This window comes from Hemiscyllium ocellatum, chromosome 11 (genome assembly GCF_020745735.1).
Source record: "Hemiscyllium ocellatum isolate sHemOce1 chromosome 11, sHemOce1.pat.X.cur, whole genome shotgun sequence".
Taxonomy (NCBI): Eukaryota; Metazoa; Chordata; class Chondrichthyes; order Orectolobiformes; family Hemiscylliidae; genus Hemiscyllium; species Hemiscyllium ocellatum.
The window spans coordinates 37630215-37649887 of NC_083411.1; the positions used below are offsets into that span (position 1 = coordinate 37630215).

The window sequence follows — 19673 nt, forward strand, 5'->3', positions numbered from 1 at the left end:
CATGCTTCTGTTCTAATGTACTAAGCTAGTCTATAGATGAATAGAATACAAGACTTCATTGAAAGCAGGAAACAAGATTCAATTTAACCACTGTAGCTATCCATCTACATTTTCTAAATAATCACAAATCTTCTCATAAGAGATTCAATTGTGAGAGCTGCATATGTTGTAACTAGTCTGCCATCTGGCAGAGCCATCCACTAGAGAATGGTTTTCTTATTTCTGACAGAAGTCCTTTTTTTTTAGACTTTTAACTGGTCAATCTTTCTCCCTTTTTTGTAATTATCAGCCTCTTTTACCTGGTTCTGAAACTTGTTTCAGCTCTCGTCAACCTGGCAAGTATTTTCTTGTTTCTACGTGAGAGTCAGAAGTTTAGTTCACTTGTAAGTAACAACAAAAGTGGATTTATGGAGCATTTTGTGCACCAACCATTCAGGGCCATAACATGATTAATTGAAAGTTCCGTAGTGAGTCACAGCAATAATTAGTGAGTTGCCTGTAGGAAGCATGTTTCCTCATGTTTTAAGGGCTTTTCGAAAAGAGGGTTTGCTGCTTCTGGTAAGTTGTGCAGTATGCTTAAAACAATGAACCCTCCATTGATTGCTGATTTTGCATTTGCAAGTTACAATAACTAGTTCAGCTATAATTTTTTCTAGTAGTTTATTACTTTAATTAGAATCTGGTTGAAATGCTCACTGCCAAATGATTTAGCATCCTGTTTATCGTAAACAGAAATATTCAAACAAATATTCATTGAAAATAAAATGCTTCTATTCAAACAGTTGCAAACTTTTCAAGTCAGGAGTAATTTTACCAGAGAACACTTCAATCTGGATTATAAATTATATCTGGGTTATTTTTATATACACACACACACACACACACACACACACACACACACACACACACACACACACACACACACACACACACAATTAGCTTTTATTTGTTATGTAAAATGCTTTAGTGTTGAAATAGTACTGTTATTGCTTGAGCAGACATTATTTTAAAATCTTTCCACCAGATCTTGCTATCTGGCTATTTTGTAATAAAAATACAATGTCAATATTGTTTCTTCCCTGGTTTGCTTTGATAATGCAGCTGCATTATATACAGGATTCACATGCTATCCAAATTTAAACATAGCTGATTTCTCCCCTTAAGAATGGGACACTTTTTTTTTCCCCTTCAAGCAGCCAAAAACCAAATAGTCAAAGATTACCATATAAGTTCAACTTAATGACTTTCATTGAACATTCTCCCTCTTGGTAAGTTAATTCAAAGTGAACTAATACAAATTTAACTGTTTTGAACAGCATTTCTTTCTGGAGTTTTAACATTTTTGCTAACCACTAAAAATAAACTAGTTTCTAGTACTACATTTGATTACATTCTCCAGAATCTTCAGGAGAAAGAGCATTAGCAGAATATAACTTTTTTGTTTTTGTTCCAACAATTTCTAAGGGATTTGGTTTAAAATCTAATTAGTCAGATTCTCCCTCAATTAAGCCAGTAAAGTTATGAAAAATTCCACTTTTAAAAAGAATGGACAATCTGCTTTGAGACCCTTTTAAGTTGAGGTTGGGTGATATCCTCCTTACCAATATCAGCAAGGCCGGAAGTTGGCCACTCTTCTAGAGAAGATGACATTGGAGGCCATCAAAGTTCACTAGGTTGATTACGGCTGGAGGTAATTTGAGAGATTGAGTAGGCTGGGCTTGTACTCATTACCTCTCATTCTAATTTGAAATATTGAAACCTGCAAGATTCTTCAGGGACTCGACTGGGTGGCTTGGGATTTTAGTTGATTTGCAGGTGCAACAAAGACCAAAAGCTGAATTTGGGGGTTGCCCAGTTCAGACAGGTGAGCAACTTCTTGATTAGTGAACCTGTTGAATACTCTACCACAAAGTGGTTTATGTTGGGTCATTGAAATACGGAGGAAATTCTATCTGAAAGGGATCAGGTCCCGATAGAAACATTATGTCACTCAGCTGTTTCAACCCCTATCATGTTTTTGTTTTAACTCCTGACTGAAATGCTGCTGAGAACAGTCCTGGACAGTCCAGGCATCATCTCCTCTAAATGACTGCCTCCCCACCCCCCCGCCCACTTTCCCTGGAGTTCTACGCAGGCATGTACCCGAAACTCTTTCCCTGGATAATCTCTCTTCAGCATTGTCCAGGGCAGAGGCAGAACCTGTCAAAAAGCTGTTCCTTGGAGACTTGCCCTACAAAGGCAGCAACAGCAGCAGCAGTAGTAGTGTTGGTGTGCAGTCGGCTGTCTGGGGAGTGGGAGGCAGATGGGGGGGGATGGGTAGACTGAGGTCTCTCTCGCGATGTGCTGCTGCCAAGTCTCCTGAATGGGGAACAGCCTTGCCAGAAAACTGAGCCCCAGAGGAAATCAATTAGCTGAATAATCGATTATCTGAATGAAATGGTGCCCATCTACCTCATTCGGTTATTTGAGGTTCCTCTGTATATTTTAAGGCTGAGAGATCTTTGTTTAATCAGCATGGAATTGAGCCTTGTAGGGATAAGGCAGGAACATGGAGTTGGGAATTCCGATCAGCAATCTTATTGAAATAGGGGAAAGACGAAATGAGCTGAATAACTTATGGTATGTGTAATCATGATAGACGTTTTAATATCTATCATTTAGACTCTGGCCTGTTTTAAATCCACTTAAATTGGACCTCAAGTGGAACAACCCTTGGTCAGCTGCAATGTTTCCCAATACATTGGATGCCAGTTTCTTGTGGCAAGCCCACCCACAGAATGATGTTTTGAAATATCATGGCAAGGGCTATATTAAAATGTCTCAAAGCCATAGTTGGCAAAGCTGCCCTCCACCGCTGCAGTCTCTGTACAAATCTTACACACTTGAGAGATACAAGCAATGCTGCACATTACCCAAGAGTCCTCTCCAAAGTGAATTCAACATTAAAATGAGAATGTCATTTTGGCTTTGGGGGTTTTTCCTTCACTAAACAGAATTTAAATGCTGGCCTTTTTTTTCATTGAGTACAATATTATGCAGTATACTCTTTCTGCTGTGGTTACAAGGCTGCTTTTATCCAAATAACCTGTCATGACTAACTCTGAACCACAATTTTATCTTTGTCACCTCTTTTTTTATTAGAAATATTAAATTTGTTAAAAGTATTTTCTCTCACTTGAGAGAAATGTGGAGCCACCATAAACCCTGCTGTGGCAGGGAAGGATAGAATCTGTCATCGCAGTTCTTGACCAGTATTCTACCTTCCCAGAAATATTGAGCTTTAGGAGTGTGAATCTTCTCTTGTGCTCTTTTATGTTCTTATTTGATTACACCTTGATTGATGGGAGAGTTGATGGTGGGCTTGGATTTAAAGGCAGAGGATCTTCATGAAGTCTGTGACTACCTCTTCTCTGGAAATAACAATGGTCCAATTAATATTGAATAAAGGCAACTGGAATTTGGTTGGCAAGGTGCTGTCCTTTGGTGTGGGGTGTCTCCTCTCTTAAATAGTGTCACCCACCTCTGCAAATAAAAACTACCTTTTTTGTTTGAAGGTTTAGCTTCTGAAATGAAATACTTTTTGGAATTGACTTGGCAAGACTCTAATCTCGTGAGACCACTTACAGGAATTGGAATTAAAAGCCAATCTGGGAAACAGAAATGAAAGTCATCCATTTTATGTACTTGTTTCATTTTTCTTCTCAAACTTGCTCATTTAGTTTCCAAGCATGTGATTTCTCTGGGTCACCTTTCAGTAAATTGTCTTTATTTATTTGTATTTGGTAGATGAAACCACTTATGCAAATTGCTCTCCCGAACAATAACCAGCTATCTTGACTACGAAATGCTTTCCAGCATCTGCAACTTTTCAAAGAAAACAGCAATTGCTGAGAAAACTCAGCAGGTCTGGCAGCATCTATGAAGGGGAATCAGTTAATGTTAAAATTTCCATCCACTAACACTGGAGTTGAAATGTTAATTCTGATTCGTCTCAGTGCTACCCAACCTGCATTTTGTTTACTTCCCTCTTTCCTCTCTCCTCTCTCTTTTCCCCCCCCCCCCCCAATTACACTAGTGTCTACCAAAGCAAATGAAGTCTGCCCAGAACGCACTCTGACTGAAAATCTTGCATAAATTGTGGCTGCAGCTTGATCTCAGCCATTTAGCTGAGATAACTACTTAATAAAGTCTGGCACTCTCGTCATGTCCAATCTCTGCATTTTCTTGCCCTACCCTTCTTACTAATTTCATGAATCACTTCCAATAGTCAAAATTATTTTGGGATTTCCCGTGATACAAATAGTGTAGTGTTCCACCCAAAACTGCATTTTAAAATGTGCTTCTCGGTTCTGCTTTCCTGTAACAAAGGCTTTTTTTTTGGTCAACTGGCCTTGTGACCTTTTGATATCTAATGTAATGTTTTAAATGAAGCTTGTGCGTGCTCTCTCATGGATGTAGTGACTTTGAAGATGTAGACTTGCTGTTTTAATTACTCTGCTACTAATGTGCCTGTGTTTTTTTTAATAGAAAGTTACTTTAGATCCAATTATGTTGAAGCAAAGCTTATTTTGACCAAAATATTTTTTATTCTTGTCAGGTCATAGTATTATATGCAACCAACTCCAACCCAAGTCATTGGTGAATCTAAGCATCAATGTATTTGAGAGATGAGCTTGAGGTAAATGGCTGAGCACTGGGAAGTATTTTTCACCAAGACCCTGGCAGAAATCTCCTGTTCGTACGTCATCTCAAAGCCATCCACAACTAACCAACTTTGGCAAATTTTTAAAGTGAGAGGAGAGATCCGAAAGGAATCGGACAGGCAATGTTTTCAGAAAGTGGTTCACTGCTGGAATGAACTGCCAGAATGGGGTAGATGCACGTACAGCTACAATATTTTTTTAAAAGACCACTTTTGGTGAGGTACATGAATAGGAAATATTTAGAGATTGGCCAGATACAAGCAAATGGGGCTAAGTTTTCAGTTTGGTAAGCATCAGAGGCACATTGGCTCATTGGTTAGTACTGCTGTCTCACAACACCAGGGACCTGGGTTGAATTCCTACCTCTGGTGTCTCTGAAGTTTGCATGTTCTCAGTGTCTGTGTGGGTTTCATCCCACAGTCCAAAGTAGTGCAGGTTAGGTGAATTGGCCATGCTAAATTGCCCATGTGTTAAGTGCATTAGTCAGGGGTAAATAAAAGGTAGGGGAATGGGTCTGGGTGGGTTATTCTTTTGGAGGGTCAGTGTGGACTGGTTGGGCTGAAGGGCCTGTTTCCGTACTGTAGGGAATCCTAATCTAATCAAATGGTCTTTCTGCGCTCTATGGCACTAGGGGTCTAAACTACAGAAGGTGCAAAGGAATTTTCAGATTATTAAAAATGATAATTTGAGGCCATCAGTGCATTTTGGGTTTTGAGGGGGCAACTAATTTCATGATAGGCACATTCACAGGGAAGTGGCAGATTCACTTTAGCACAGACATGATATAGCACTGCATCACGTGCAAAATAAGCAGCCCATATGCTCCATCGATAGTGAAGAAACAGGGCCTGCATCTCTAGATTCTACAATATATGGCTGACAAGTGGTGAACTACAAAGCAAAACTTTAAAACTTTGGCACTGAGTAGGAAGCAGTTTCCTGCACCTGAGCCTATTGGTCATGGCAGTGAGCCAGAAATTAATCTACCTCAATATTACAATTAATTTTCACACTTTAAATATCTTGTGGCAGCATTGCCTGCTTATTTCACTTTAATGGTTGGGCAAATACCTGTGAAACTTAAATGTAATTTTATTTTCTTGTCCATGGATCCCACAATATGGTTCCCTATTGCTACAGCTTTCAAACAAGGCTGCAGAGTAAAGTTGAAGCACTGATGTCTTCCCTCCTCTTGCTTCTACAATGCATGGCATAGTCAATTGCTGACTAGATGACAAGCACTCTCTTGCTTGACTGCTCTGGTTCTTGGCACAATCTTTGTTTTAAACTTGCCAAAAACCAGCAGTATCTTGTTAGACCATTTGGTGTCATTGCCAATGACTCTCAAGCTCTGTCTGCACAGAGCAGTAGAATATTCCCACAAAGGACAAGTAGGGATTCTCAAGTGAAAGTAGTATATCATGTTAAACTAATGTCATCTAATCAACACTTGAGATTCTCTTCATAATGTTGCACTTGACTTAGTGCTACTTAATGAGTAAATATTATCCACTTCCATGATGTCAAACCTTTGGGATTTTTTTTCTTTTGCTGCTAAATGTGCAGCTGATCAAGCTTTGTTTAAGGTACTATATTAAGTCTTTGACCTTGACTGTTCTTGTTATCTCCTTCTTTGTGCCTAATACCATAAATTTGTGACTTTATTCATAACTCTTTCAAGTTGTTGCTTGATTCTTCAGCTCTGAGAATTTCAGACCATTATGGGAAGATGTTTGTTCCATGATGTTAAGACAGCTTTCTTGCTACCAGTTTCTTGGCCATTTAATTGTATCCAGGGTTAGTTGGGTAGGGTGTTGGGGTGAATGGGGGCTTGGTGGTTGGTAGCTGTTAGATTCAACAGAATCTTCAAGTTAGATTGGATTTGGAAACAATAATTATGTATTGAATCTGTGCCAAAATGGGAAACTGCTTTTAATTAAGCATAATCCCTACAAAAATTGCAAGCTATTTCATGTGACTTAGACCAGAGTTCATTGGCAAGCTTGTGTTTTTTTTTGTGTGGAAATTAAGGTTTTTTGACTATCTTTCCTGAACATAATTACTTTCAGCCAGCAAAGTTGTCAGAAAATACATACATAGCTGGGTACTATATTGTTGTTAATCCAACAATTCTAGGGGGGAAATGTCAAGTTTAACATTGAAGTGAAAAGATGCTCATTTTTAAGAGCAAGGTTTCCTCCCTGGAGATAAGGTTTGTCATTTTGTATTTAATCAAAACATGACTTTGAGGGGAGAATATTTTGAGGTGAATCCTGAAGAGGTTGAGCACAAATTTGTGATTATAGTGGTGCATAAGAGGACCCATTCAGCTGAGTGAGTGACCTAATAGGGAAATAGGTCATGGCTTGATGTGATGTATTTGAGGATTTTTTAATATCCGTTTGAAGAGCAAATACTAAAAATGGCAAGTGTAGAATAGAGGTTGTTATGCTGTATGAACCTTCTAAGTCTGTTAATCTTTTTGTCTTTAGAAGTTTCATTGCTTATGCTTTAGTCCTAGAATTCCAAACCCGCACATACAAATTTTCTTAATTTGTGTACATTTTTCCTATTGTCCATCTGCCAGTAAACTGAACATGTATTTATATTGCAATAAACAAAGTAAAGATCCTTTCTCATTGCCCTCCTTTCATGTACAGTAAGACTAAGCAACCATCTTGCAGGTATCAATATTTTGTTCTAGTGCTACTCATGGTTTTCAAATGACCTTGGGCAGTATTTAGGCTATTTGTTGATGCAGGATACTCTAGAATTTGGTCTGGTTCAAATTAATCAGTGCCCTTTTCATTGCAATCAGAAGTAAGAATGTTTCTAAGATGGCGAAAAAGAAATGTTGTCTTACCTCGCAATGACCACTGATATCCAAGACCCCTCACTCTGTCTGTCTCTGGGTCCCATTTAGAGAAAATAAGAGGAGCAAGTCAAATAGTCAAGGTAGAGAAATGAGGGAAGATTGAATAAACTGCACTTACTTCAATGCAAGAGGCTTGACAAGTAAGACAAATGAACTGAGCGTGGCATTAATGGGACTGGAATATCATAGCTATTACGGAAATGTGTCTCTGGGAAGGGCAGGACTGACTGGATAATGTTTCAGGGTATAAATCGTATAGGAAGTCTAGAAAGGGGGCATGGCATTCTTAAGGGAAATGTTACATCTATACTTGAAGGTTATTCCTGGGAAGTTATATAGGTGGAACTGAGAAATAAAGGAATGAGTACTTTTGGGTTTGTGCTATAGATACTTCCTCTTCACTCTCCCTATTCTTTAAAAAAAAATCTAAGTTGAATTCCTGAATTGGAGGAATGCCAATTTTGAGGGTACTAAGCAAGAGCTTTGCAAAGTTGAATGTATGCAGGTAAAGGGATGGCTGGAAAGTGGGAAGCCTTCAAAAATGAGAAAGAGTCCAGATACAGTATGTTCCTGTTATGGTGAAGGGAAAGATTGGTAGGTGTAGGGAATGCTAGATGACCAAGACATTGAGGCTCTGCTCAAGACCAGTCAGTCTAGTATAGATAGCTGGCATTGAGTGATTCCATAGTGGTAGGAGTATGTGTGTAAAATCAGGAGGGCAGAAAGGGGACATAGCTTTGGCTAATAGGGTTAAGGATAATCCAGAGACCTCCTACAATACTTTAAGGTCAAATGAGTAACAAGGGAGACAAAGGGCCCCTTAAAGATCAGCAAGGCTACTGATGTATGGAATGCAGGAGATGTGGGGATGGTTGGAGATACTAGAGGTGTATTTTTGTTTCAATATTTACTGTGGGGCAGGATATGGAAGCCCAAGGAACTGGAGAAATAATGAGTTGTTAAAGTGTCTGTATTCAGAGCCGTGCTGCATGTCTTAAAACACAAACATGGATAAATCCCTGGGACCTCATCTGGCTTACCCTACAGAGAAGCTAGGGAAGTGATTGCTGGGCCTGTTGGGGAGATAAATGTATCATTTGCTGCAGATGAGGTGCGAGATGGCTGGAACTTGGCTAAGGTGGTGCCACTATTTAAGAAAGCTGGTAAGAAAAGTCAGGGAACGATAGATTGAGGCTGGCCACAGCAGTGGACAGTTTATTGGAAAGAATCCTGAGGGACAGGATTTACAACTATTTAGATGAGTAAGGACTGATTTAAGGATAGTCTCCAGTGTCAAGATTAAAGGCAGAGTGGTGGTCGTTTTAAGGATTGCAATTTCCCCTCCCAGTTGGTTGATGTCCTACAGCGCATCTCTTCCACTTCCTGCACTTCCATCCTCCAACCCCACCCCTCCAACTGCAACAAGGACAGAAACCCATCTACCCCATCAACCTCTAATAGATTGTATCATCCTCTGCCATTTTCCACCACCTACAAACATACCCCACCACTAGAGAGATTTTCCCTCTGCACCCCATCTGCTTTCAGTAAAGACTGTACCCTCCATTATTTAAAGTCCATACACTCCTCAACAACCCACTGTCCCCACCTGGCACCTTCCCCTGCCACCGCAGAAATTGCAAAACCTGTGCTCCCACCTCTGTCCAAGACCCCATAGGAGCCTTCCACATCCATCAAAGCCTCATCTGCAATTCCCCACATGTCATTTCCTCTATCTGTTGCATCTGATGTGGACTATCTCTACATTGGGGAGTCAGGATACTTACTTGCAGAGAACCTCTCTAGGACACTCGCACCAACTAACCCCACTGACCCGTGGCTGAACACTTCAACTCCTCCCCCTCTGCTGAGGACATGCTGGTCCTGGGCTGCCTCTGTTGCCTCTCCCTTACTATCGGATGCCTGGAGGAAAAACTTCTCCTCTTCTGCCTCAATTGTCTAACCCCATGGCATTAATTTGGATTTCACCAGTTTCCTCACTTCCCCCACCCCCACTTTATCCTAGTTCTAACTTTCCAGCTCAGCACCATCCTCATGTCCTGTCCGCTTTCCTTCCCATCTATCTCCACCCTCCTCTCTGAACTATCAACGTTACTCCCACCTCGATCCACTTATTGCGCACTCAGCTACTTTGCCCACGCTCTCCCATTTGTCTCTCCGCCTGAGGCTCCCAGCCTCATTGCTGATGAAGGGATTTTGCCAGAAACATTTTTGTTTTTCCTGCTCCTTGGATGCTCCCTGATCTATTGTGCTTTTCCAGCACCACATTCATGATTCTGTCTATATGGACTCGAAGGCATTTGACCAGGTCCCTCCTAGCAGACTAATTAGCAAGATGGGATCACATTGGAATCTAGGGAGAGCTAGCCATCTGGCAACAAAATTATCTACCTTCAAACCAGAAGGTGGTGATGAAGATTGGTTTGCAGACTGGAGGCTTGTGCTGCAAGGATCAGCACTGGATCCACTTTTTTGTTCAGCAGTAATGGTTAGTAAGCTTGCAGATGATACCAAAACTTGGAGTAATGGACAGTAAAGAAGGTTAGGAGAAAGTGAGGACTGCAGATGCTGGAGATCAGCTGAAAATGTGTTGCTGGAAAAGCGCAGCAGGCCAGGCAGCATCCAAGGAGCAGGAAAGTCGACGTTTCGGGCATGAGCCCTTCTTCAGGAATGATTTTCAGTAAAGCAGGTTACCTCAGTACAGTAGCTCATCTGATCACGTTCTCGATGGACTAAGGAAGCACAGATGGAATTTAATTTGGATAAATGAGGTGATGCATTTTGGTAAGACCTAACAAGAGTTTGTACAATTAATAGCAAGGTCCTGGGGAGTTCTACTGAACGAAGACCTTGGAATGCATGTTCATAGTTCCTTGAAAGTAGAGCTGGAGATACCACAGCATAGTGAATGTGGTATACTTGGTTCTATTAATGACTACATTTTGAGTAGAGGAGTTGGGAGGTTATGCTGAAGCTGTACAGCAAATTTAGTGAGGCCACTTTTGAATACTACATTCAAATCTGAGGAATGGTCACAAGATCTGAAACGTTAACTGATTTCTCTCAGCAGATGCTGTCAGACCTGATAAGTTCAAGCATTTTCTAATTTTGCTTTCAAAACAGGTCTCCCTGCCATGGGAAAGATGTTGTGACACTTGAAAGGTTATCAGAAAAGATTGACAAGGATGTTGCCAGGGTTGGAGAATTTGAGCTGTAGGGAGAGACTGAGTAGGATTGGAATGTCAGAGGCTGAATCGTGACCTTATGGAGGTTCATGAAATCATGGGCATGGATAGGGTAAATTGTGAAGTCTCTTCCCTGGGGAAGGCAGGAGGTGGGGGTTCCAGAACTAGAGGACATAGGTTTAGAATGAGAGGGGAAAGTTGAGAGACCTAAGGGGCACCTTTTTTCTCTCAGGGTGATGTGTGGATAGAATGAGCAGCCAGAGGAGGCTGGTACAATTGCAATTGGAAAAGGCATCTGGATGGGTATATGAAAAGGAAGGATTTAGAGGAATATGGACCAAGTGTTAGCAAATGGGACTAGATTGATTTCAGGTATCTGGTTGGTATGGACAAATTTCTATGCTTATGACTGTGTCTCAAATTCTGCTAAATTTGTTTTATTTCTAATAAAGAATAGTTGTCAAAATGCACAGGAGTCCCACTGGTAGTAAAGACAATTCGAATGAAGGTCTAGACTTAGACATTTTTCACCAGAACACTTTTTTTTTAAACTTCTGGTCCAGTGAATGTTTTGTTGGCCCATTGAACTTCCTTCTGCTATTAATGGTCTGAAATGTTCTGTTGTTAACACACTACAGGAACAACAAAGCAGAAGTGTCACTTGTACATACACACTGCCTCCACACCCTGGAGTCAGTGGTGCTTGACAACACCTTGATTTGCAAGGCTACTGGCATTATGTGGGGAGTGGTCAGACAGAACAGGATAAACACCTGAATTTTATGATTTGGAAATGCCAGTGTTGGACTGGGGTGTACAAAGTTAAAAATTGCACCCCAGGTTATAGTCCAGCAGGCTTAATTGGAGGTGCACTAGCTTTCGGAGCGCTGCTCCTTTCATCAGGTGGTTGTGGAGGACACGATCGTAAGACACTGAATTTATAGCAAAGGTTTAGTGTGATGTAACTGAAATTATACATTGAAAAATACCTTGCTTGTCTGTTGACCTGATTGGCTGGCTGACTTTTGAATGTGAAACTTTTCTATTAGCTTTTCTAATTGTGGTTTGCGAATTTCAGTAGCTGAAAGCTCAGGATGGTGTTAAAACACTTGTACTATGTTGGGGAGGAGCAACAATAGAAATTTGCGTAAGGTCTGTCTGTCTGTCTGTCTGTCTGTCTGTCTGTCTGTCTGTCTGTCTGTCTGTCTGTCTGTCTGTCTGTCTGTCTGTCTGTCTGTCTGTCTGTCTGTCTGTCTGTCTGTCTGTCTGTCTGTCTGTCTGTCTGTCTGTCTGTCTGTCTGAACAAGCCTAATGAAAAATCTATTTATTTTCTAGTGTAGGGTGAGACCAAACAGCAATTTAGTGCTCTTGATTGGATGTTGCCTGGGGTAATAGATTGCAATGTGTTTGAAAGGTTTGTTCACTCAATGTTGCACTTTATTTTTACTAATGCAAATTGATTTTTTTTTCAGTGACACTCAGTCATATGCTCTTTATATTTTAAGAATCATGTGAAGTTGGGGCTTGCATTCTACAAGGAGTACAAAGCTTTTCTTTGGTATTTGTTCTTTCATACTAAGTAGGGTAGGGTTTGAATGAAATAAGTGTTCTCAGATATATTTTATCAAATATTTCAAAACTGGATCTGAAATCTTTAATAATCTCCACACTGGAATTTAGAACTATTGTTTAGTAGCAAAGTTCCACTTTTCCTCCCAATGGAGTTCTTTCAGTGCCTTTTGTCCAGAATGTGTGCTGTTAGTCTGTGTAGACAAGCAGGGGGCTGGAGGAAGCCAGGCAGTGAAGTCAACATTTTAGGTATAACTCTTCTTTTGGAAAGAAGGTGGGGGAAGGGGGAGCTGCAGATAGATGGGAGAACACTTATGGGTGGGGAGTGGAGCATAATGGTGAGGTGAAGGTAGGTCTTTAGATTCCAGCAGTTTTTGTCTCTAACTTGTGTTAAATTCTTGGCTCAAAGGCCATAATAATTTATCACCCATTCCTGTCTGGCCTTGAAACTGGTCATTAAGCTGCAGTCAAGGAAGCCGTTCAGGAGGTGAGTGCATCAAAGTTTAGTGTGTTTTTATCCCAGTGACCGTGAAGGCATGAAAAGTTCCAAGTCAGGGTGGAATATGGTTTGGAGAGACTTCTGGGTGGTGATGTACATCACCTGCCCTTGTCCTCCTCTAGGTTTGGCAGATGTAGTCAGGAGTCAAAACTGTGGGGCTGGAAAAGCACAGCCCATCAGGCAGCATCTGAGGAGCAGGGCAGTCTCTTTCAAACATTATAAAGAGCCTTTGCTTGAAACATTAGATTCTCCTGCTCCTCAGATGCTGCCTAACCAGCTGTGCTTTTCCAGCCCCACACTGACTCTCATTCTCTGACCTCCAGCATCTGCAGTCTGCACTTTCTCCTACATGTAGTCACGAGACCTGGAGAGCTGTTGCAGTGCATCTTTTAAATGTACCAGTCCTGCCATTGTGTACCAGTGAATGCTTAAAGTGGTAAGATGTGCTATATTCTCTCAACACTGGATCAGCCGAAGCCAAGCTCTGTTTGGCTACCTCCTCCTTCTTCTTTTGTGTGTGGATTGAAAATTCATCCTGATTTACGCTGCTTGTCAAAACACCATTTTAAATACTGCATAGTTCAAATTGCTGCAAGTCAGAAAAATGATTTTTTTTATGGTTATCTTGAGTTAAGTGCATGTCTGTACTATTTATACAACAGGGTGGAGTGTGAGGCATTCATGATAGATATCCCAGTGGGTATGGGCATTTTACCCTACTGTCCACAGATGATTACAGTACCCATAACAATCTATCAAATGTAATTTTTTTTCTTGGCCTATCTTCTGGACTCTTGACAATAAACAGCATCAAAAGAAACTTCATTTCCTGTTTTAAACAGTGTATAAAGTCACTTCCTAATGAAACTAAATGTACCTCTTGCTAATTTTAAAATTGTAAGAGGAAATGGGTGAAATAAAATTTTGGCAGCATCCTGGATTGGGAAATGCTCCTTTGATCTCCTGTGAAGGTATGGAATGCAAAATTTGCTGATGTTTAGAGACTTTCACTTTTTGCATATGTTAAATTGGATGCAAAATAAAAGAAGGTGACTACTTAACAATTTTGCTACAATGATACAAATCATTGAGGAGCTGACAGCTACCTGATTTTATTTGGAGGTGGGGAAGGTTCCTTGTGACTAAACTTTTTTTTTGGTAAGTTTTTTTTTGCTTTAGCATCTTTGCTAGTCTGGTGGCTGCTCATTTGAGAGCACTACTTTTTCTTTTGACTTGAATTTTAAGTTGCACGTACCAGTTACTATCCCAGCATGCTTCTGAATAGGTTATTGAGCGTAACTCTGCTCTGGAGTTGAATAGCTAGTTCTAAATCTTTATTGCAAGACAATGCAACAGTCATTCTTCCATGATTTTAGACACTTGATTGATTTTAAGCTTAAGTATTTAGTATTGCAATAATATAAAGTGGAACTGGAAATCTGAAACCAAACCAGATTGCTGGAGACACTAAACAGATTTGGCAGCATCTGTGGAGAGAACAAAGTTATTTGAATCCAGGAACCCTTCAGATCTGCTGGGTTTCTCCAGTAATATCTGTATCTGCAGTATTATCTTGCTTTAAGAATTTTCAGTCCATGTCTGAAATGGTGTTGTACCCATTTAAATGAACTCCAACTCCACCTCCATTACTTCAAACTGTCAGTATAAGATTTTGTCTTTTTCACTACAACTTATTTTGTCTACCCTTCCCTTTAGTAACTAAGGCTTAGCCAAACTGCGGGATTTTATTTTGGCACTGATCTCTAGCTGTAAATTCAGAGGAAGATCAGAAACACCAGACAAATGGTGTCAAATGTCTGAGGCTTGTTTTCTGCCCAGATTGTGTAGCATTTCTCCAATGAGCCTTTTGGTTAGTTTTACTTCCTGTAGACGCCATATTTATGTTTTCAGATGAGAAATTTTATTTGGCTGCTGCAAATCAAAATTTTTTTTCCACTGGTTTTGTTTTCCCATAATCCTTAGTTGCCCATATTTTAAGAAATAAATCTCTAGTGGACAAATTAGCTGGGTATTTTGTCTGTAATAAAAGTACAACCTCGTGGAAATAGTGCATCAAAAGTGCACTTTTCTAAAGTCTCCAATACAATGCATTTGTACTACAAGTAATTCAGTGTTTTTTTTTTCCCCAATGAGTCTACAGTTTGTTTTGGTTTTTAACATCATTTAATTGGTTAGAACATTAATCATGTTGAAGGTTTAAAGAATCACTTGCAACTAAAAGGATATATAATGTTGTCTAGTTCTAATGTGTATATTAGGTTAGGCTGTTTTAGTATTTCATTTTTTTTTGTCCCACTCTTAATTTTAAGTGTTTCATTAAAAATCTAATTTGTCACAAGCAGTTAGTTCACTTGTGCAGTTGTATATCAATCAATACTAGACCCTGACTCCATCAAAACAATCAAATAACTCTACTATACGCACTACCAAATAATCTCTAATGCCTGAGGCACCAGGAAAGTCCTCCATCTATCCTTCAAGAAGAGCTCAAGTCAGTGGTCTTTCCCTGCTGCAGTTGTCCCACACTTTAGTGCATCCTTCTGCCCGTAGTCCTGGACCTTGGAATGTGCTGGTCTGCAACACTGTCTGGTCTTCCAGAATAAGGAGTTACCCAATGAGAGTCTTTCGCTGACTTGATGGTGCTACAGGCGCAGTTGGTTTTTCTTTCTGATAGCATTCTGAGGAACAAACGGTAGCGCATAGTTGCCCATCAAGAAGCTGCCTGGATGAACTTCTACATAAACCACTACATCTTCCTTCAGACTTTTGCAAAGACACATCCAGAATATGTAACAGTCTCACCCTCTACCCCCACCCTAAAAACAAGGGCCCGTGACACAATTGTGTAGAGCAAAGAGGTATCCTTATGTCCTAGCATACCATCGCTGCTTAGATTGGTTTAATTGTCTGTCTGTCAACAAAATCCCAGTGACACAATGTGGCTTATATGCTTAGTAACTTTTCACTATTCAAATTACTGTAGAAGCCAACTAATGTACTTGCACTGTACTACATCAAAGAATTATGTAAAAGAGTTGGTTAATCTTTAACCCAACCTTTACTTCCAAATTTGAACTGGGGTTTGATTTTTACACATGATGTTTGTGCCTCTGCCAGGTATTTTACAGTAGAAATGATGGCTTTGGGGAGAATTCAGTGGGTCAGGCGGAATATCTTAAATATTCTGAAGTTCATCCGCTGCTAAATTGTTTACCTTTTTTTTGTAAGGGCTAACATGTGACCTTTTTTGTATTATATCACAACTTTTAGACTGGATATCACTTGTTGAAGAAATAGTTATAAACCAGTTACAAATGTTAGTTAACCTATGAATTTGGGGCAGTTGATTATTTTGTTTCATAATTGTACAGTTTGTTGCAAGGTTGGGGCAATTGGTGACTTTAATGCTTGCAGTTATTGCTAGTTAACAAAAACTTTGTAGATTCTTAAAATATGGAAATGTATTAATTTTTTTAATTCTTCAGTTTTAAGTCTGGAAGCTGTACAGCTCTCTAGCTTTCTAATATTTTAACTTCATTTATGCTGAGCCACCCATGAAGCTAAAATTCCAAGTTAATTGAAATGTTCAGATTCCACATTCTTGTGGCGATTTTAAATAAAGATCCTGTCGTGCATGAAGTTGAAATGTAAGGCCAACTCTAGCCCTCATGAGACACGGGTGGTATGAACTTGAAGTTTTTAATGTTGAACTTAAAGGGTTCTTGTGATTCAGTGGTAGTATCCCTACCATTTTTTTTTAAGCCATGAGGACTGGGTTCAAGTCCCACTTGTTCCAGTTGTGTGTAATAACCTCTCTGAATAGTTTGCTTTGGGGGGAACAGCTTCAATTTTTGAGAAAATACATTTTTAAGGCTCCTGGTGCAGTGGTGGTGTCTTGGTCTCCAATTTAGAAAATACCTGAATGAAAATGTTAGCCTTATTTTCAAAATATCAGGATGCTATCAAACTCTCAATGACTATAAAATATACAATAACTGTATCAACTTTCATAAATCTATTGGGCCTGTAAAGTCTGCACTAAACTGGATGAAGGAACTAATTACATGGTTGCTGCCAGAGTCCCTTCACAGCTGTTTCTTTCTTTTAAAAAATACACATCAACCCCAATATGTTCATGTCTGTCTTTCTTCTTCCCCCCCCCCCCCCCCACTCCAATAACTGGCCTCCTGACAGCAAACCACTCCATAGCTGAGGTCCACTAGTTGGGGAGCAGGAAATCCAATCCAATATTCAACCTTGTGAAGAATGGCTACTTGATTTTGGAGCCAATTGTGCTCAGTAACGGTACTGCAAGTTAGTTCCTTAGGATGGAAGATTTGACTTGCTTCTGACCCATTTGTGAGCTGGTTCTTCTTTTTATTGAATCTATTTCTGTGCTGGACTTTGGTTTTTTAACTCTGTTGAAATTCCCTTTTCAGAAAGAAATTCACTGAAATTATTGTAGTTTCCATTTAAAAGTTGCTGATTTTTTTTTTAAAAGAGTGTCTCTTATTTCAACAGATCAATGTTCGGGTTACCACCATGGATGCTGAGCTGGAATTTGCTATCCAGCCAAACACCACTGGCAAGCAACTCTTTGATCAGGTAAGTTGAACTAAAATACTTCATGGCTGAATCTGACCATCTAAATGTGTCCTTTTATTTTTTGTGCCCTTTTTACTCTTTTAAAAATACTAACCTTTTTTTCCAGTCATTGTACCAAATGTATGCTTCATGTTGAAAGTGATGATCTGTATATGTTTCCTGTGATTCAAACACTTGTATTCCTGCTGAAGTCCTAGCCTACCAAATCCAAACTATGTGAATCTCTCATCAGATTGTTATATTTTAAACCCATGTTATGAGATCTGCAGGTCAAAGTTGTTGATTCCATATATTTTAGACCATTTTAATGTTGCACTGATTTTATTCTTCAAATTTTAATTTCAAAATAGGAAACCAAACTAAAACGAAACTTATTTCTCCATATAAAATTGGTACATTTCAAAGTGAATCACTATCTCTTGTAACAATGCTATCTAAGCAATATTTGGTTTAAAATGTTTAAACCAACAATCTGTTGTAAATTGTAGGAGGATATCAATAGACTGGTCAGGTGAGCAGAGCAATGGCAATTGGAATTCATCCTGGAAAAGAGAAATTAACCATGAATGGTAGAACTCTCCAGTGCCTAGTAAAAGGAGGATGAGAGTGTGTATCCACAATCCTCGAAGGCAAGAGTGTAGGTAGAGAAGATGAGTAAAGCATTTTGGGAAACATTCCTTTAACTGAAGTATAAAATAAGAGCAGGGAAGTTAAGCTGCTTAGGCCACATCTGGAATACTGTGTGGATTTGGTCATCAGTGTAGGAGAAATGATTGCTCTGGAGTGGGTTTGAAGGGGATTGATCAGGGTGTTGCCTGGGCTGGAGGGTTTGAGCTAGGATGAAAGATTGGAGAAGCTGGGGCTGTTTTTTTTTTCAGTTAGAGCAACAGAAGCTGGGGATGAGTGCAACCAAAATATGTTTGTAGTGGAGAGGCATAAGCTGGACAAAGTGTTCTTTCTCATTGGATCAATAAGCAGCATGGACTTTGAATCATTTGTTTCACTATCCACAAGGGCTTCAGGTCAAGAGGTGGAAAAGGGGCATCATGCAATTAATCTTTGCAGACTTGATGGGCCAAATGACCATCACCTTCTGCGCTGTAGACTGTTACTCAGATGTTTCTTTATCTTATGGATAATTGGAATATTTTCATGCTCATTGTTGGATAATGTATAAATGTAAAAAGACTTTGGGTGGTGTGGAAAGAAAGGAAATGTCAGCAAGTAATAACCCATAAAGTGGAAACCTTTGAATTTTTCTAGCAATTCACTTCATGAGATTCCTGATTTGAGGATTTTTTTTTTTGGAAATATTTCCAAACAAGTGTTTTTTTTTAAGTAGCCGGTATTGTGTAATGTTGATGTCCTGGATTATTTTGATGGCATACTTTTATTGGTGTCCAACACTTTCATCTGCAGACCATGAAAGCAAAACTTCCCATATTGTTAAAATGTAAATTTTGAAAATGTCTCTTTGGAACTTTGCCAGAAATTGTTAAAAGGTGCCTGGAAGTATAATAACTCTAATGATTATTTTGCCTAAAATTTCAGTTAAACTCCCAAGTCATTGGTGCCAGCACAATTCTGATCTGCTCCACCAATTTTTGTTTGCCACTTTTAATTTTCAAAGCATGTCAAAAACATTGCACCACCAGGCTGGTGAGCTGCAATGTTCAATCTGTTATAATGCTGCAGCATTTTATAATGTAAAATGGTTGAGACTAAGCCAGAAATGGGGTTTCTCTGTTGCCCTGTACTTTAGTCAAGGGCAGGATGTGAGAATTTCCTGTGCACTTCTGGACCATTAACTAGAATAACAGTCTTGATAATTCTTGATCTTTTTTTTCTCTGAAAATGTATTTGCATCCTGTTCTGTTGCAGAAATGTTCTTGTTGCATAAGTTGACACCCTTGCTTTCATGTAGTTTATGATAGGTATGCTGTCCAGGGTAGCAATTAAGTGTAGACGGTGTTAGTGTATTTTAATCTATTGGTATTATCAAGTGAGAAAGATTTTTTGTGCAGAGTGCAACTATGGTTAAACATAGGAGACAGCCATTTTGGTTCTCTGCAGTAGTAAGCTGGCTTATCTTATTACACCACCACAGTTATTTGATTTACCCCTTCACTTAGAGAAAAATAACTGTTTATTCAATGCTTTTGAAAGCCTCAATTAAATTTTTCTGCAGAGCATTC

General features: G+C 39.5%; 1 protein-coding gene across 1 annotated transcript in view; it reads left to right on the forward strand.

The window, feature by feature from the left end:
• Positions 1-19673, forward strand: part of msna (moesin a) — a 91156-nt gene that overhangs the window by 22906 nt on the left and 48577 nt on the right. Inside the window, exon 2 of the mRNA XM_060832519.1 lies at positions 17395-17478. Coding sequence (XP_060688502.1) covers positions 17395-17478 — 84 coding nt within the window. The remainder of the gene's footprint in view (positions 1-17394; positions 17479-19673) is intronic.